Source organism: Nomascus leucogenys, chromosome 12 (genome assembly GCF_006542625.1).
Source record: "Nomascus leucogenys isolate Asia chromosome 12, Asia_NLE_v1, whole genome shotgun sequence".
Taxonomy (NCBI): Eukaryota; Metazoa; Chordata; class Mammalia; order Primates; family Hylobatidae; genus Nomascus; species Nomascus leucogenys.
In genome coordinates, this window is record NC_044392.1 from 64,737,134 (window position 1) to 64,756,935 (window position 19,802).

Sequence of the window (19,802 nt, forward strand, 5' to 3'; positions counted from 1 at the left end):
TTTTAAAGTCTCATATACATATAGAGAAGTGCTTAAGTGTTCACTGCGAAGAATGATCACATAGTGAATACATCTATGTATCTACCACCTGGTTAAGAAATAGGACATTACCAGCATCCTAGAAAGAAATGCTATGGTATTCTTCCAATCATTATTTCCTCCTTCCTCCCTAAAGGTAACACCATCCTGACCTCTCATACCATAGATTAATTTCACCTGTTTTAAACTTTATACAAATGGACTCTTACATAATGTACTCTTTTGTGTCTGGCTTCCTTTTCTCAACACGATGTTTGTGCAATGTAGCCATGTTATTGCATGCAGCCGTGGTTTATTTATTTTTACTGCTATGTAGTACTTCATTATGTGAATATACTGCGATTCACTCACTTTACTATTAATACACATTTGAGGTTATTTCCAGTGTGAGTCTGTTTCAAATAAGACTCCCTTGAACATTCTTGTACTTATCTTTTCGGTGCACATGTACACAGTTTTCCTCATCTGTTTTTAAAGAAAGGAAGTTAGTTTGGTTGGTAATACCACAAAATAGATTGGGGAAGTTAAGGCACAATAATATTCAATCAATTGGACAAGTTTATCATGAGCAACGACTGTTCTTACACAGAGATGCATAAGACATGGGTTCAGCCCAGAAAAGGTACTTGGGGAAGGGAAGTGTACTTGCGTGCGGGAATACACAAAGAATAGGGAACAGAAACAGACTGTAATTAAGTGCAAAATTGCATACGGCCAGAGTAAAGTCAACTTTTAGAACCTCTGGGCTAAGACTAGACAGTTAATACTAGGGCTGGATGCCCAATTCTGGCTCTCCCATGGTGACTGGAGAGTCACCTGGAGGCCATGCCTGAGGAGAGGAAAGAGGGCTGTATGTCTGAGAGTCAGGCCCACAGATTCCAGACGTGTTTCTGCCAGAGTCCCTTCTTCCCTCTGCCTACCCCTCCTGAAACGGACCCTAAAACCTTGTAAACCAGGCAACCCCAGATGGACTCTGCACTTCCCAGCCCTACAGATAATGTCCTGAGAGGGAGCGGGGAACTAGGGCAGATCTCCCAGGAGGAAGTGGGCTTAGCAGACCCACAATGTCATGGTTGATTCCTGAAGTTTAAAGCCTGAACGTATTTGGAAGTTAATGAAGATGTGAAAAGGGAGGAGCGGAAAGGCTGTATTGAAATTCAGGATTAGAAGGGGAGAGAGGACAGCTGCAACAATTATGACAGTAACAGTCCCTTAAATTTGTATTATGTAACAACCTACAAAAAGTTTTCTATTCCTGAACTTTCACATTTCTGTGGAATGGCAGGGGTTACCCCCATTTTGCTGGTCTGCTCAAGGCCAAGTTTGAATGGAAAGCAGGGTCAGGTCCCTAATCCGCATCTCCAGTTCCTCCTCAGGAACCCCGAGAGTGAGAGGACGAGTAGGGCAAGAGACCTGGAGATGGTCGAGGGGCTAAAGCAGTTGCAAAGGGAGAGGTGGAGGGATTGGAGAGGTGTGAGGACTGAAAACTCTGCCCCTTTTGGGATTCGTTTGGAGCCACCTGGAACGCGGTGATTTCAGCCAGGACATGCGCTTTTGCGGACTGCAGGGGGTTCGCTAAGTCAAGCCTCCCCGGGCGCCCCACGGAGGGTGGGAACGAGGTGGCGCCGCCCAGTCCCGGACGCGCGTCGAGCGCCCTCTGCCACCCCACGCCGCCCTGCCCAGGGCGAGGGCAGAGCGGGCCCGCCCAGGTGCGCCCGGGGGTTGGGCCAGAGTCCGGAAGGTGCGCCGCGCCTCCCCGAACCTGTCCCCTAGGCCTCCCCCCGCGTGAAAGTGAAAGTGTCGGACCCGCAGAGGTCAAGGATAGGGGGGCGGGGCCAGCGCGGAGCTGGGAGCGGGAGCCGGGCACTCGAGGGGCCATGGATGGGCTCGGCCGTCGCCTTCGAGCCAGCCTGAGACTGAAGCGCGGCCATGGGGGTTAGTGCCTGCCGGGGAGAGCGCGGGGGGACGGCGTGGGCACCGGGGAGCCGGGGCTAGGGCTGGCGGCTGGGGCCCAGGGGAGGGCGGCACGGGGCGTCGAGATCCGGGAGCAGTTGGAGGGGGACTCAGGAGGCTGCGCGGGGCAGGTGAGCGGGAGGGAGCGCGCGGAGAGGGGAAGAGGGTCAGGTGGGGGCGGGGACAGCGAGGCCAGGCCTGCGGGGGCGAGGGGGAGGTGGCAGGACAGAGGAAGCCGTTGCGGGGCCCCGGGGCCACGTGTCCTTCCGTCCAGGAAGCTTGTGGTGCAACCGCAGTGTGCCTGAAAGCGCCCCGGTTGTGGTGTCCTCCCAGAGGCACTGCCTCAGCTCCCGGCGTGCCCGCCGCCCCGTCCCACCTCGCCGCCCTAGGAGTCCTCCGTGGCCTTTGCCCAGTTCCTCGGAGCCAGCGCCCCTGCCCCTGCCCCTCGGATAGCCACTGGCCACAAACACAGGTCTCCTCGATGACGTTACCACCCCCACCCACCCGCGGCCAGGTGCCCTTCAGAGTGTGGCCTCCAGCGGAGCGGCGGTAGAACCTGCACAGCTGCTGCTTTCCAGCGTGTCGCCCAGACAGGGCACCCCTTCCCTTTCCCTCAGCCCCGCAACAGTGAAATGGACATAATTCCCTCGTCCAGGATTATGGGGATTAAATTAGAAGTCAACTTCTAATTTAAAGAAGCACCTTCTTTTCTTTCTTAGCAGAGCCCTGGGGTTGGAAGGAGGGCAGTTAGAAATTCATTCATTTATTCATTCATTCGGCAAATATTTGTGTGGCTTACCACTAGCCAGTCCTATGGCTGAGCAGCCATGACCCTTAGATACTTTGCCCAGAGGTCTTACCGTCTGAGGAGCAAAGAGCAGGGGCCCTTCCCAGACAACCTGCCTTTTCCAACACTGGCACGCCAGGAGGCCAAGTGAGCCCCTCTCTCAGCCCAAGCCCCAGAGTTGGGGGGACCTCAGGGAGTGAGGTCAGTGCGCCCTTCTTTGAACTGCAGTGACCTCTGAGTGATCTGCTCTTCCTCCTGTTGCCATTCCTCCTGCCACACCCTGCTCCTTCCCCCTTTGCAGTGTCCTCTCTAGACACAGATCTCCAATATCTGGCCATTCCGTCTGCACCACCAGGGAGAGGTCAGAGACCACAGTTTGGGGCAGAGGCCTGGGACGGTGCAGTGGTGGGAGCAGAAGGCAGGATGAGGCTGACATCCTCTCTTCTCTGGAGAGCACTGGCCTGGTCTGGCCTGGTGTTCCCAGACCCTGGGACATCTGTGTGAATGGAAGGGGTCTGCCCCCTGCAGCCCAGAGGAGACATTCCAGTTGTTCCCACCCACCCCTGCCCCAACACCAGGCACTTCCTGATTGTGCCTGGAGGAGCTTCCTGATACTGAGGAACTGTAAGAACTGAGGCCTAACACTTGTAGGGCCAGGAGCATATGCCCTCTTCATCTTCCATACCATCCTCCACTTGCTGGGGATTCTCCCCCTTCCTCCTTTGTCTTTCTGGCCCCAGGACGGTTGTGTATTAGGAGGGAGTGTGTGTGTGTGTGTGTGTGTGTGTGTGTGTGTGTGTGTGTATCCTGGTGACAAGGAGTGATGTGGTGGTGGTCCTGGGTTGAGAGCAGCTGAGCTGCAAGGGATGGGCCAGCTTCCCAGATCAAGGTTCCAGAGGTCCCCTCACCTATATTCTAGACAGATCTGGGACTTCAGTCAGGTGTGTGTGGGAGAGGCTTTCTGGTGGAGGAACAAGTGTAACCAGCTTCCTGACTTCCCTAGAAAGGGTGGCTCCCTCCTCAACTAAAACTCAGGATAATAATTCCTTTCTAGGGCACTGGAGATTAAATGAGATGCCTTATATGAAACATGAGTTTGATGGAGGTTAGTTTTCTCTTACGCTTTTCTCTCCTGTGGATAACACCTTTTGAAAGAGGGGAGACAACAGTCTTTTGCTGCATTTCTTGGGCCTCATCCCAAAAGTCTAATTACTTTCTTTTGTCAATGATTTATTAATTTTGCTATTCTCTTGGCTTGCTTGATAAAGCAGAAGAAAATGATCTGAAAACGCAGCCCAAAGGATTTAGGGAAAGGCATAATTTCATTAGAATCTGGAATGATCAGTGGTAAGATTCTGTTTCTCAATGTCCTTTGAAAACCTCTGTGGGATATTTGATGTCAAATGCATCCAGAAGGCAGGAGCATGGCATTTGGAGCTTTCCTAATCCCCATTCCCAACAAATCCTGTCAATTTTAATAGCCTTTGAATTACTTTATGCCTCAGTTTCCCCATCTGTATCAGGAAGATGCTTGTTCCTCAGACAGGTGGTAAGGCTTGTGCAACAAGTCTGTGCAGCTTGCAAGTAAGGTGTGGTGCCAGCTCCAAGTGTTCTGGTTTGCTCTTCTCACCCATTACAGCATTTGAACATCTTTCTTTACTGTAAATGAGTTTGGCCACGAGTCCTGGCTTTTACTAGTCCCACAGAAGCCAGGTCTAGAGCTCTTAGGAGCAAAGCAGCTGTTTTCCCTCTCCTAGCACCCCACTCTCTTCCAGGGGGATGCTTAATCTTAGCAGGGGTGGCAAACACTGGCGTCAAACTCTTTTGCCCCCTGCTTTCCCTTTGAGGCAGCTTCCTGGCAAAAGCCTTCCCTGTATTTATTCATTCAGGGGTTTCTGTGAGAATCTAAGGTGATTTTTTGCTATTCCTTCTCTCTTACCTAGTCTCCAGAAACAACAGTGGGCTAGCAGCTGTGCCTGTAGCTTGGGCAGAACAGCTGACCTGGCCTGACCTGGAGGAAGGCTGAGCAGGCGTGGGGGTTGGGTGGAGATCACCCGGATGCTTTCCACTGCCACAGAATCACCCTCAGGCTGCTGGTACAATCAGTCCCCTATCTTAAACTGGGGACAGTCTCCTGAGCCAGTGCTTCCTATTTGAGAAGAGGGACTCTGCTGGAACCCTGGAACAAGTGCCAGTGACAGAACTCTCCAGGGGGTGAAATTCACCATTGTAGCTATTTCCAAAATATCACGAACTCTGAGCTTAAAGACGGATTTTGCTCTCTAATGCACCATCAGGAAAGAAGGCTATTGGGTATTGACTTCCAGAACTCTTTCTTTTGTTGGAAGAATTAATCTATTTGGATAATTATTAGGCCAAGTCTATTTATCTTAATCAGGGGAGGGCAGTGGCATCCTGGCTGCAGGGAGTGTTTGGCCATGTGCTCTAGGTCGGGAAGTCCTGGAAGTTCTAGAATTCAGCAGGTGGCCTTGCTGGGGTTTTTGACTTCCGTTGACCAAGTTGAGAAGTGAAAGGTCAGCAATCCAAGTGTTGGAGGTATAGGATCCCTATCCTGAGACCAGCCAGTTTCTAGTGCCCACAGTCTGATGCTATCAAGCATTGTCCACTGTTCTAAGTTTGTAAATTAACTCTCTGCACAATCTGCAGCCCAGATTCAAAACCCTTAGCCCAGAAGTAGCCAGGCCTTTCTGGCTACTTTCAGCCAGAGGTGTTTGCTCATGACCTTTTCTATCGCCACACCCTGGGGCTCTTGGGAGGAGCTGAGATCTGCGCTGCAGTGCCAGGATGCTGACTGTGTTGGTGCTGGCTTCTGCTGCCTTCCTGGGTCCCGTCACATCCTTCTTGCTCAACCACTGGGTGCACAGGATGGAAACTTCTGTTCCCTCTCTGGAAAACAGCGCGTGGCTTGGCTTCACAGAGTTGTGGCTGGAGACTGAAGCAGCCCCTTTCTCAGGCTTTCTGTCACCAGTCTGTCTGTGTTAGGGGAGAGGGGAGTCCGCTCTGTCCTGAAGGCCCAGAGATGGAAGGACAAGTGGTAGGCCGGGTGTTCGGGCTCTTCCGACGCCGACTGCTTCAACTCCGAGCAGGTCAGGACTGGACTGCCCACTTCCTTGTTTTCAGGGTGACCCTCTTAGGTGGGACTGCTTCTTCCTTGAAATGCTCCTTCCTCCTCTTCCTTTATATCTTGACCTCCACATGGTTCCCCATGTGACTGGGTCAGGAGGCTTCCTCTGCTGGTTTTTAAGAGCTGGTCATGCCCTCTGTGGGGCTAGTGTGGTCACAGTCACATGCCCTTTGGGCCTGTTCTTATTCACTTAGTATGAACTAAACTCTCAGGCCGTATTGTTCCAGGACTGCCAGAAGCACCCAACAGGTTAGGCAGTCTCTGTGGTACCCTGGGGCCTTGGCCTCCATGTGGCCTCTCCAGCACATTTCCGTGGCTTCTGTGTCAGTGGTTTCTTTCCTCTGCTTGGCTTCCCATGGTTTCAAGTCTACCAGGGCAGGTGTGGAAACTGCCCATTTGGCCCTGATCCTGAGTGACTGGTGGTGCTGGCCAGTATCCAGATATCTCAGCATTGGCAAGGCGGCCTCGAGGTGTGGAGGTCACCCGGATTCTCACAGACTCCACTCCAGGAATGGATCAATGAGATTATACTAAATGGGCTCTGATATCTTGGTTTCAGGACCGCCCCAGGACAATTCGGGGGAAGCTTTAAAGGAACCTGAAAGGGCCCAGGAGCACTCTTTGCCCAACTTTGCTGGGGCGCAGCACTTCTTTGAATACCTTCTTGTGGTTTCTCTCAAAAAGAAGCGTTCAGAGGATGATTACGAGCCTATAATCACCTACCAATTTCCCAAGGTAAGGACTGAAGGAGGGGCAGGGCCAGCCAGAGGACTGGGGTGTTTGGAAGGTGGTAGGGGTGGGGGTTCCACCTCCTTCTCCCTACCCTACCAGGGCTTGAGCCTGGAGCTGCCCTGAGCTCTGAGCTCGCTGCTCTCCATTTCCTTCTTAGCACAGCCCCAGTTCTCTGTTATCACCCACAGAAACTAGGTCTAACTTCTTTGTGAGGAACTGACCTAGACTTCCTAGCAGGGAAACTAGGCTAGATATTTTGCCTTTTAGGGGACCTCATAGGTCTTCCAAATCCCATTTTCAGTCACCCTTCTCTGTAGAGAAGCTTACCTTCTGCCAGAACTCCTAGAATGAATCCCCTCTCTGGGATGTGTGGGAAGGAAAGAGCGGGACAGCCATGTAACTGGTGGGCAGGCACAGCCGTCTGCCTGAGCCCAAGCATCAGATTCCTTCTTGTCTGATCCTGCACCAGACAGAGGGGTGGGAATCCTTCTCATTGGCAGGTGTGCCAACTGAGCTGGCCGCTTCTCTTCTCTGATGTGGTGCGTCTCTGATGTTGTCCTCCCAGGGGCCTGGGCCATTTCAGGGCCTTTCTATATTCAACATGGCCCCGTCCCCTTTCTATGTAGACCTCGATACTGAGGTCGAACTCAAGCTTATGTAGAGTTGACCCAGGAGGGGCTGTTTCAGCTTTGGAGTTGTTCCAACCGGACCCAGAATGCAAACTGTGCAGAGTCATGGGCAAAGGCACCCTTCGCCCCTATGCTTGTGGAGAAGCTTATCCCTAGACTGCTTTAGAGCCTCAAAGGAAGCCCACCAGCTCCTGCTATCTCTGCCCCCAGCTTCACATCCACTTGTCTTTTCCTTTTCCTTATAGCGGGAGAACCTGCTTCGGGGTCAGCAGGAGGAGGAGGAGCGGCTGCTCAAAGCTATCCCCTTGTTCTGCTTCCCAGACGGGAATGAGTGGGCATCACTCACCGAGTATCCCAGGTAATTGCTCAGGCCTGGGCAAGGGTATTGGATTTGGGGAGAAGGAACGTGTGAGTTCTGTGGCTCCTGTAGCCTCCCTCACTGCTGTCATTTGTTGATTTTCGGCCTGGGAGTGTAATTGATTCGTTTGAAAACATCTGGCCTGGGGTCCCTCAAGGCCAAGGATATTAGCTATCAGTTTGATCAGTCACTTCTGTCCAAAGAGCCAGATTCTCCCACCTGTCCTAGAAGCAATAGTTGCTGCTTTTAACTCTGCTACTGGCCCAAGCTGGACTTAGCAGAAAGCAGTTAGCCTCTAAGAAGATGATGTAGCAAAGGCCCTTCTAGCCTGAGCCCTGGAATTTGACTGCTTGAGCTTTGACTTTACTGTTTATGAGTTGAGTGACCTTGAATAAGAAGCACCCTCTGGCCTCAGTTGCTTCATCTTTAAAGTGGGGATAATTACTGAACCTACCTCAAAGGGTTATTTTGACAATTAGATGAGATGATGTGTTTAGGGCTTGACACCAGTGAGCGCTTACTCCTATGATTAATCAGTAGCTCCCCTTTGCCTTCCTCTCCACCCTTTAGTGCTGACCACTTTGCTGTTTTAGAATTCAGTGAGCAATGCAAATCAAGCCTTGTCTGCTCTTTCTTAGGGAGACCTTCTCCTTCGTTCTGACCAATGTGGATGGGAGCAGAAAGATTGGATACTGCAGGCGCCTCTTGGTCTGTGCGGCTCAGAACTGCCCCTTCCTTTCTGCAGTGTGCTCACCTCCACGGCTGGGCTTGCCCAAGCCTGAGCTGCAAAAGTCAGGCTTATTGGCAGCACTGGTTGTAGAAAAAGCACAGCCCAGGACCTGCTGCCATGCCAGTGCTCCCTCTGCAGTCCCACAAGCACGAAGACCTGATGCCCCTTCTCCCCCTGCTGGTCAGGCTCTGGTCTGTGCTCTCTCTGGCTTTCAATAACTCTGCTCTTTGTGAGATGCTCCAACTGACTCCTCTCCCTGCCTGCTCTATCCAGGCCTGCTTACCTTGGCCCCTGGAGCCTCCCAGAGCAGAGGCTGGGACTTGGACAATTAGTTTCAAATCTTAGGTCTCAGGAGGATTCCCCAAGTCACCTTTACAGTGCTTTCCTCCTTAGCCATTTCTTCATCTCTAAGGCACACTTGCTACCCCTCTTTGCTGATCCCAGATTGTGTTGACACTGAAGGTGGCAGCGCTTGCCCACCAACTCACCCAGTACTCTCAAGGATTTCTTCTTTTGACACTGGTGGCCATTCTGACCTCCCTGCTGCACCCACCATTCCCCATAAATCCCCCTCCCCAGCCCTCAGCCTTGTGCTCCTTCATACCCAGTTGGGAGAAGCCCTTGGGGAGGCTGCAGCACTGAAGGAGCCTCTCTGTCCCTCCCCAGCCTACCGGCCCTGGCCCTCGCCTTCCCAAAGTGTACTGCATCATCAGCTGCATCGGCTGCTTCGGCTTGTTCTCCAAGGTAGGGATAGAACAGGATTCCTCAGGGCCTGTTTGTCCTGCCCATATTCCAGGCTGTCTCTGGCTGCCAACCTTGCCTGTGCAACTAAGCCCTTAGTGGAGCTCTTCTCCCATAGCCAGAGTCAGCATTAAAGCACACTTGGGAAAACTGAGGCAAAGAGGCATGCACTTGACTTAAGGGAAAAGTGGAAATTGAATCTAGGGGACTGGACCCCTTGCAGAGACAGCTACTGTTCCCACTGTAGCCAAGTAAGAAAGTAGTTGAAGTAGGACAAGGGGAAGAAACTTCTGCCCTGAGTTTCAATTTCCTCATCCGTCAAATGGATATAATAATCTCACCTTCCTATCTCACTGGGTGGTGTGAGGCTTAAATGAGGTGATATATGAGAAGACTCTTTATAAAAGGCAGAGAACTAAGCAAATATGAAGGAGTTATAAGACCCACTCTGACTCCTTCAAGGGTAGAAGAACAGTTGAGGTCCCCAGGACTTCTGCTGGAGCTAATTTGAGTGCCAGTGCATCTGAGACAGGATTTGAGCAGAATCCATGGGGGCCATGCCATCCATTGGTGACCAGAAAGGACTTCATTATGCTCTGACCCCAGCAGGACCTTTGGAGGAGGAGGGGAGGAAACTTTGTCAGCTTTTGCTTGGGCAGAGCATTCCTTTGTGCAGTGCTCCCAGGGATGGAGGCAGTCTCTGACCTGGGGAATCTACAGTGGGAGTTGGAGGACAGAGTGGTACCAAGAGGCTTAGGCTTCTAGCCTCCTGCTCCAACCAGCATGAGTGGACATGGTACCATCATGGGTGATGAGTTTAACTCCAGGATGACTTTCCAGGGAGGTGCTTTTATGTTGGTGTTAGGAGAGGGGAAGAATATGGATTTGTAGAGAGATAATAAAAAGGAAGCTGGAAAAAAGCAGGTGTTATGTGGGAGATAAACTGCAGATTATTTAGCATGAGCCCAGCCTCTGCCAGGGAGGGAGAGGACCAGTTCGTGGAGGGCCCTAGAAAATACATGAGGATCAGCTGAACCAGTATGAGAACATTATGATGCTCAGGGGCAATAGAGTCTCTTCCACCTGCCCAGTAGTGTCCCTTTGAGCCGTGCCGCCCGTGGTTCTTTTCCCTGCAGATCCTGGATGAAGTGGAGAAGAGACATCAGATCTCCATGGCTGTCATCTACCCATTCATGCAGGGCCTCCGAGAGGCAGCCTTCCCCGCTCCTGGGAAGACTGTCACTCTCAAGAGCTTCATCCCCGACTCAGGCACTGAGGTGGGTTAGCAAAATGGGTGAGACCTTCCCTAGCTGGAGAGGGTAGGCATCTGTGGCACCTCTCACCACTGTTCTTCCATTAACCAGGTTAAAGTACAGAGAAACTGAGCCAGATGGGGACTGGGACTTGGTTAGAATGGACAAAGCTGAAATCAAACCCAGATTTTCTGATCCTTCTAACTTGATACCCACAAGCACCTAGTTACTGCTCAAGCCACCAAGACTTTTATTTATAATAAATAAACCATGTAAGTTGAGGCTTCTGGTGCTATAAAGGACTTTCCCCTCAGCCCCCAGACTGCCACTTGCCCCCACCCCCACTCCACTCTCCTTTGTTTGTCCTGTCTCTACCTTACAGCGTCCATTTGTCCATTTCTAATCATCCATCCCCACCTCCGAGTCTCCACCCATGCACGGGGGATGCTATTGCTTTAAGGCACCAAGCACACTGAGGCAGCAGGTAGAACGCTGTTCTAAGAATTCCAGTCCTGACCTCTGGAACTCTGAATAGTCTGTGTGCCCCTTTGAACCTTGGTTTCCCTACAGGAAAATAAGGGGAGAGGCTAGTAATTTTCACTTTCTCAAAAAATAAGTACTGAATGCTTGCTGTGTGCCAAGCTATACTATTTTCTGGGAATACAGTGGTGACCAAAATGAATGTGGTCCCTGACCTTTTGGAGCTATAAGTCCAGTGGGGAGGATAGATGTTAAATAAACACACCAGTGCATGTTGAATTAGAAAGTATGTAACTGTGATGAAAGAAAAAAAAAACAAAACAGGGTGCTACATAACAAGAAGATGGGAAAGTATCACATGGCCAAGGGGGGGCCTCTGTGACCTGAAAGAGGGTAAGAATGAAGGGAGCAGAGCAGTGCAGGAGGAGGGCCCTCACTGTGAAGGCTGCAGGCAGGAAAGATGGGATTGCTCAAGGAACAGAAGCCTATGTGGTGAAGTGCAGTGAGAGAGGGGCGTGTGCTCAGGGAGGCGAGTGAGGGAGGGTGCAGGACATTGTGGGCCATACTCAACATCACATCAGTGCTGTCCTCCAGCCAATTAGCAGAGGGACAGAGAGACAGGGTCAGATTCACTCCTGGGGGCAGAAGGAATAGAGGCTGGTAGAGGCCCAGCACTCCGGGGTCTGCATGATCTTGCAGTGTAGTGACGCCTTCTCTCTCTCTGGTTTCCCCACAGTTCATTTCACTGACACGGCCCCTGGACTCCCACCTAGAACATGTGGATTTTAGTTCTCTATTGCACTGTCTCAGTTTTGAACAGATACTTCAGATCTTTGCCTCTGCCGTGCTGGAGAGAAAAATCATCTTCCTGGCGGAAGGTCTCAGGTGGGCCCAGCCCCTGAACGGCTCACCTGAACTGCCCAGCATCCCTGGGTTCAAGGGAACAGACTGGAGGTTATCCAAGGAAAATGGGCTGTAGGGCCCATGCGCCCACCCTCCTGTTTCTAGCTCCTTGCTCTTTAAACCAAGAGAAACAGCTGTTTTGAACCACTCCCACTGCCTCTTCCTCCACACAGGACTGCTGCCTGGGCCTGAGGAATACTCCTAACTTAGCTCGGGGAAGGACAGGAAGGATTCCTGGGACAGCCCAGGTGGGACCAGTTAGGGTGGATGCAGACATGATTCTGCCCTTGCAAGGCTGAGGGAGGGTGGAGAACAGGGCAGGAGGTAGATACTCATTCAACAAACATTTATTGTGTGTCAACTGTTTGCCAGATGCCAAGCATTGGGAAGATACAAACAGGACAAGGTCCTTCACCTGAAGGGGATGCAGAATTATATAGTGGTTGAAAGCACAGGGATTGAAATCAGCAGAATTAGGAGGTTTAAATCCAGTTCTTCTACCTTTAGCTATGAGGTTCCCATTAAGTTAGTTTGTTAACTTCTTGAAAATGGAAATAATGATTGTGATTACCTCATAAGGTTGTGGTGAGGATTAAATGAAATAATGCACATTAGGTACCTAACACCCTGCCGACCACATATTGCTGAGTGCTAGCTGTTGTTCTTAAGTTCACAGTTGAGTATATCCCTGTGTGTAGTGGAAGCAGGGTACTATTGTGCCATGGTCTCTACCTCTTAGGGGCTTCAGATCTGAGAAGGACGTGGGGAGATGTAATAGAATGGAGAACGAAAAAAATCGGCCGAGCGCGGTGGCTCACGCCTGTAATCCCAGCACTTTGGGAGGCTGAGGCAGGTGGATTACAAAGTCAGGAGATCGAGACCATCCTGGCTAACACGGTGAAACCCCATCTCTACTAAAAATACAAAAAATGAGCCGGGCGTGGTGGCGGGCACCTGTAGTCCCAGCTACTCGGGAGGCTGAGGCAGGAGAATGGGGTGAACCTGGGAGGCGGAGCTTGCAGTGAGCCAAGATCGCACCACTGCACTCCAGCCTGGGCGACAGAGCCAGACTCAGTCTCAAAAAAAGAAAAAAAGAGAAAAAAGTCATGAAACAGTAGGGGTAGGGGTGGACCTTCTTTCTATTCATATCTGGGGAGGGAGAAAACCAGTTTTAGGTTTTCAATTTTAGGTTGACAACCCTGCTTTTATCTTTTAGGGAAGAAGAAAAGGATGTTAGGGACTCAACAGAAGTCAGAGGGTCAGGTGAATGTCATGGGTTTCAGAGGAAAGGAAACTTGGGCAAGCAGTGGGGTCTCTGAGGTGAAGATTCTGTAAAAATGGGTGATAACCAAAAAGGAACTAGTTGTAGGTAATCCTTGAAGGGAGTGGCATCATCTTTTGCTTTGGAAATAGCTCTTTCACTCCCAGCCCTGAATGGAAACCAGAAGTTCCTGTGTGGCTAGAGCTGGGATTCTGCCTTTCCTCCTCAGATCAGTGTTTGGGAAGTGGAGGTTGGCAGGATTTACCTCTCAGACGTTTACTTTCTTCAGGGAAATCCTACCACTCCCCACTTCCTTCCCACACTGAGTTTTTCAGCTCCCTGAAGCTTGGACAGGGAGGGGACTTCCAGTCAGCTAGCCTCTCAGAGACTCAATTTTGCTAACTCAGGAAGTGCTAGCTTGAAACCCAGAACTGAAACAAGGATTCCCGCATCTGTGCTTTTATTGGCCTTGGCTTTGAGGCAATTTGGCTGGAGTAAAGAAGAGCCATGAAAGCCAGGGGATAAAAGAGAAGACAGAGAGTGGGACTGTGTGTATGTGGTGGCGAGAGGAGTAGGGTCCAAGTTGTGACTTGGGCAGGAGTGACGAGAAATGCTTCACTGGAAAGTCTTGAGGAGGCACCTTTGTGGGACTTTCCGTGTAGGAATTGCTGGGCAGAGGTTCCTAGAACCTGGGAATTTCCCAAGCTACTCAGGCAGCAACCTGGTAATCTTTAATAACCTCGAGTGTGCCCAGAGGGGGCTGTGTGGGGGCAAAGGCTAGGGATGAGGGTGGATAGACATAGCGAGGTAAAAAGGCTTTGCCTCTCGGCTGAGCCTCCAGTGCTTGTTTACATGTTTGTCTCTTAACCACAGTGTGAATTCCTTAAAAGCAGGGTCAGTGTCTTACTCTTCCTGGTATCCACATCTGTGAGGTATGCTCACAGTTGTGAGCACAGGCTAGGGGCTCAATCAATTATCTCCTTGAATGAAAGCAACTCTTCTTCCCTCTTCTCTTTAGAGTCACTTTTATTTTTGGCCAGTAGTAAGTTGAGAAGACTAACTGGGAAAAGAAGGGTCAAATCAAGGCCCCCACTTGATACTGAAGCCTCAGACTCTCTAGTTTCTGTCCCTCCCTCCCAGCAATGTACGTTCAAGCTCTGTGACCAGCATGGCCCCCAGACTTGCCTTTCTGCCATGGGCATGGGCAGCACTGCTCTAGCCGCTGTTGGTGGTGGGCGATGAGGGGTGTGTAGCATGGTGGTGCAGGGGCCCCCTGACTCTCATCCTCTGTGCTCTGTCCCAGCACCCTGTCTCAGTGCATCCATGCTGCTGCCGCACTGCTCTACCCCTTCAGCTGGGCGCACACCTACATCCCTGTTGTCCCTGAGAGCCTTCTGGCCACCGTCTGCTGCCCCACCCCATTCATGGTTGGAGTACAAATGCGCTTCCAGCAAGAGGTCATGGACAGCCCTATGGAAGAGGTATGATGTGGCAAGAAGAGTGCATGATTTGGAGCCAGGTAGAGTGGGATTCAGATCCCAGCTCTGCTGCTTACAGCTGTGTGATTAGGGGCAAGTTCCTTACCTCTTTAAGCCTGAGCTTTCTCATCTCTAAAATGGGGATAACAGTGTTCACTTCCTAAGGATTCCGGGGGAAACCACCTGCCTAGAGCTCCTAACCTGGCACCCGACACACGGGTGATGCTCAATAAATGCAGGCTGCCTTCTGAAGGATTCCCCTTTAGGCATAAGGGGCAGTGGATAGCTTATTCAGGGGTGAGCAGACTGTTCTATGCCAGCTGGCCCTAATGAGCAGTCTTCGGGATGTCCCATCTCATCCAAATGGATGACACAGCTGGTCTATACAACACACACCCCACTGGAATGTATTTGAATTCCTTGGAATTGAGCTAACATGGCCCTCTGGCAAACTATGAGTCTTAAAAATGCAGATTTTTGCAGCAAGTCATCTTTCTGAGTAGCTCAGAGCTAAGGTGGCTAATGAGGATATAGGTCTGAATCCTCTGATTTTGTTAGCTTCTTACATCTTGGCAGTGCCCCAGACACACCAGAGAACTCAGTTGTGAAAACAGGCATTAAAAGCATAAATCTATCCCCACTGTTGGAAAAATAACTCAAAACATGTGCTTTAGAGTTGTCAGTAGGGACTTTCAAAAGATAGTATGTTACTGTATCTCAAGCCAGAAGAGGGACTTGGGAATGTCTGCCCTGGCCATAACCATTGACTCACTCCAAGAGATAACTGAGCTCCAGAGACTTATCCAAGGCCACATAGACAACAGTGGAACCTAGCACAGATAAAACCAAATCCCCTCCTATAGAAACCATTGCTGCAAAGTAAAGAAGAAGGCTGTGTTTCCCTTCTTTGCTCCACCAGCCCCCTCATCCTTCCTTAGGACTGCTGAGTACACATGCCCTTTGAACCAGCTTTAGCCTTGTGACTAACTGGGACAAAGTATTAGCCCCATGTTTAGCAATAAACATTTAAATGTCCCAACCCCAGAAGTTATGAAACTTCTCGACTCTGCAGCTCCAGCTCCCTGGAAGCCGTGGCTCCTCTCCTGATGGCCAGTCAGACTCTGGCTTTTGGTAAGGGATTACTCCACAGACAATAATATGCCCAAATACTGGAAAGATTTCTGGGAACAATCTTGAAAAACAAATTATTTATACACACTCTCTCCTCCCAATCCCTCAAAGGAACAGTCTTCCCTTCATGAAGGCATCTGAGCCTATGTACACAAGTGGTTTCAAGCCTGGACTAGTTCAACTTTTCTCCCCTGATGATAGATAATTACAGTGCATGCTCTATTTTTTGGCATACTTTCCACTCTCTCTTTCCTTGTAGTTGGAAGAAGGGACAATGGAGGGATCATTCTCTCTATTGTCAAGACCAAGGGTCATAAACGGAAAAGAGAGGCCCAGCAGGCATTTAAATGACCAATACATGATTTGGGAAATTACGGTAAACTGGTGGGAACATGCCCTGCCTAAAGCAGGCAACTGCTACTCAGTTCCATCCGAGTGTCGTCCTTTAGAAATGTGTACCCAGTGTTAGATCTCCTGACTTTTCAGGAGAAGCCCCAAATCCAAACTTTATGTGAGATAGTCCAGTTTAAATATTGGAAACCAAATCAATTATTTAAAAATACTGTGAGGATCAAAGAAACAGATCTGCTGGTTGGAATCAGCCAGCAGGATGCCTATTTGTAATCTCTGGTCTAGACTGAAGTCTCCCTGGGCAGTGATGGAGCCAGTGCTAAAACTCAGGTCTCCCAAGTTCCAGCCCGGTGCTTATCTCACTTGAGGACTGTAGACACATGGTCTCCTCACATCTTTCCTTTTCCTCTTCCTGTTGACCCTGGGCTCATTTCCTTCCTTTGCTGTTTCCTGCTGGAAGGCCCAAAGTTTTTTTTTTTTTTTTTTTTTTTTTTGAGACTGAGTCTGGCTCTGTCGCCCAGGCTGGAGTGCAGTGGCGCGATCTCGGCTCACTGCAAGCTCTGCCTCCCAGGTTCACCCCATTCTCTTGCCTCAGCCTCTGGAGTAGCTGGGACTACAGGTGCCCGCCACCACACCCGGCTAATTTTTTTGCATTTTTAGTAGAGACAGGGTTTCACCGTGTTAGCCAGGATGGTCTTGATCTCCTGACCTCGTGATCCACCCACCTCGGCCTCCCAAAGTGCTGGGATTACAGGCATGAGCCACCACGAGAGGCAGGAGTTTTTCTAATAGAAAATTGTACATAAGTTGTTGCAAGCATGAAAAAAATAAAAAGATGTTGGTCTCTGTTCTAGAGAGCAGGGAGTTGAAGGGGAATTGTAGAGAGAGGAATGCAATCTCAAGAATATCAGTCTAGGCTTGGAAAAAAAATGGTTCTCTTATTAGCAGCACAGTATGACCTCGGGCAGCTTCTTTGAGTCTGTTTTCTCATCTTCAAAATGGAGATGGTATCTGCCTCAAGGGACTGTTGCTTGAGATCAAACGTGTAAAGCACCTATGTGAGCAATGTACTAAATGCTCCATGTAGAAGCAATTTCTGCAGTCAATGTTTTATTAATGGAGTGACCGGCTGTGATTTCTCCATCTTGTATTTCCCTTCTACCTTAGCTCTTTCTCCTACTCCCTTCCTACAAACACCCACACCCTTTCCTCAGGAAGAGAACTGAGATTTCCAGAGGGGAATGATGAGAAAGGAGAATGCTAGACAGGAAATGAGAACTGAAGATATTGATTTTGTTGCTACCTGGGCTGAAAGATACAGCCACAGGCAGAAATTAAGATGGTAAATCCTCTGGAGGTCTATGAAGAAAGAGGACCAGAGAAAGCCAGTCTATGTTTATTTCAGGTCCTGCTGGTCAATCTTTGTGAAGGAGCCTTCTTAATGTCGGTAAGTGTCTGGGTTCAGATCCCCTGCAGGCCTACCACCAACTCTACCACTCTAGTTTCATCCATGTTCCACTTATTTAAACAAACATTTAAGTTCTTTGTTGAGAGAGAATCTGTGCTAAAAAGACCACATCTCTCTCAAGGAGCCCATGGACACAAACACAGATGACTTCACTATAAGACAATCAGTGACAGTGCCTTTTAAGCAAGGGATATAAATCAAGTACCACCGGGATGGAGAGGATCCCTTGCTAATGTCTAGAGTCAAACTAAAGGCCAAGAAACAGCTTCTGTTGTTTTTGTCCTATGTGGCTATTTGTGGGTGGAGTGGGGGTGTAGAATTCATGCCCTCCTTATGCTTTTCTGCCATCCCCCTTCACTCCACACTTCCTTACTGCTTGACCTCAGAGCTCTGTCCTCTTCTAGGTTGGTGATGAAAAAGACATCCTGCCACCGAAGCTTCAGGATGACATCTTAGACTCTCTTGGTCAGGGAATCAATGAGTTAAAGAGTAAGTCCTTACTCTTATTTTGGGTCTCTCCAGGGAGTGCAAGGGCATGCTTTTCAATCATTCCCTTCCAGAACTAAAATGAACTCACTCAGTAGTCCTAGAGCAGCCCTAGAGGCCTAGAACCTAGGGCAAGTCTGAATTTGGGATTGTATTCTTCCTAAGCAATGGCAGAGAACCCACACCCAGATTCCCATTTCAGTCAGTAATTATGAACCCTACCCTATGGCTTTCCCCAGGAGCTTTCAGCCTGCAAGAAAGCCATTCTTGAAGGTGAGTTTGGGTAATTTCATCCTTCTGCTACCCTCTGAGATGGCCTTTATATCTCCTGCAGCTGCAGAACAAATCAATGAGCACGTTTCAGGCCCTTTCGTGCAGTTCTTTGTCAAGACTGTGGGCCATTATGCTTCCTATATCAAGCGGGAGGCAAATGGGCAAGGCCACTTCCAAGAAAGATCCTTCTGTAAGGCTCTGACCTCCAAGACTAACCGCCGATTTGTAAAGAAGTTTGTGAAGACACAGCTCTTCTCACTTTTCATCCAGGAAGCCGAGAAGAGCAAGAATCCTCCTGCAGGTACAGTAACAGTCCCCATCAGTCTAAGCCCATAGAGGGTTACCTCTAGAATAAAAAGGAGGGGAAAGAAAGAATACTTCTCTTTAGAAACCCACAAAATAACTGTAAGTAGACTTTTATTAGTGGAGTTGAAATGACATAACCTGAAACCTAAGAAAATGTCTAATGGGCTGCCATTTTGTGGAAGTTGGTTTACCCATTAGCCAACAGGACTGAGCCCTTTCCTCTCTTTTAGTCTAGAGCTAATTCCTGCTAAGTATCCTCTGTTTATGGGCTCCTTTTTGGACAAAACTGAATGTCTGGATCTCCAGAAGCCTGTGAGGCTAGAGACATCCTGGCAGGGATGGGAGTATGGGGAGCAGACAGGATATTTCTGATCCTTATTCCTGAGCTCATTATAATCTGCCTGACCAGATCAGATGCCTCTAACACCTGTATCTGAACCCACAGGCTATTTCCAGCAGAAAATACTTGAATATGAGGAACAGAAGAAACAGAAGAAACCAAGGGAAAAAACTGTGAAATAAGAGCTGTGGTGAATAAGAATGACTAGAGCTACACACCATTTCTGGACTTCAGCCCCTGCCAGTGTGGCAGGATCAGCAAAACTGTCAGCCCCCAAAATCCATAACCTCACTCTGAGTTTTGGTATCCAGGTATTGCTTCAAACTGGTGTCTGAGATTTGGATCCCTGGTATTGATTTCTCAGGACTTTGGAGGGCTCTGACACCATGCTCACAGACCTGGGCTCAGAGCTCCATTTTTTGCAGAGGTGACACAGGTAGGAAACAGTAGTACATGTGTTGTAGACACTTGGTTAGAAGCTGCTGCAACTGCCCTCTCCCATCATTATAACATCTTCAACAGAGAACACACTTTGTGGTCCAAAGGCTCAGCCTCTCTACATGAAGTCTGTGGACATGTAAGGACGAGAGTAAAGAGGAAAATCTTATTTTTATATGTGTCTTTGGCTTTTACTATGGGTGGAGAATGAGGAAAATAAGGCAATGAATATGACAATCAAGTGGACTACAAGTGGAGGACCTGGCCATGGGGATATGTTTGGAGTTACAGAATCATGGGGGGCAGCAGCTCTACTTCTAACAGGAAGGGTAAGAGATACTGGTAAAAGCAACAGCAGCACTGGACACAGGGCATCCAAGTACTTGGTTTGGAGTCAGGTGTGCTTTCCAGAATCCTGGGAGGAGAGGCTGCTCACTGAAGGGAAGCAGCTTCAGTCTAGAGTAATTTCAGGATAGGAATTTCAGTCAACAGCAGCCTGTGAAGAACACTACATGGCTTC

At 49.6% G+C, this 19,802-nt stretch overlaps 1 protein-coding gene across 2 annotated transcripts; it reads left to right on the plus strand.

The window, feature by feature from the left end:
• Window positions 1-1,737: 1,737 nt before the first annotated feature.
• On the plus strand, window positions 1,738-19,457 carry DENND2D (DENN domain containing 2D). 2 transcript variants are annotated; one of them, XM_030824851.1, is made up of 12 exons: window positions 1,738-1,974; window positions 6,484-6,659; window positions 7,531-7,643; window positions 8,282-8,351; window positions 9,040-9,117; window positions 10,251-10,391; window positions 11,584-11,732; window positions 14,315-14,492; window positions 17,377-17,418; window positions 17,844-17,928; window positions 18,260-18,499; window positions 18,950-19,457. In XM_030824851.1, exons 1-12 carry the CDS (start codon window positions 1,917-1,919, stop codon window positions 19,024-19,026), a joined length of 1,407 nt encoding a protein of 468 aa, XP_030680711.1. In that variant the 5' UTR covers window positions 1,738-1,916; the 3' UTR covers window positions 19,027-19,457. The 2 variants fall into 2 exon arrangements, with proteins under 2 accessions (XP_030680711.1, XP_030680710.1); XM_030824850.1 differs by lacking the exon at window positions 1,738-1,974 and adding an exon at window positions 5,626-5,886.
• Window positions 19,458-19,802: the final 345 nt, after the last annotated feature.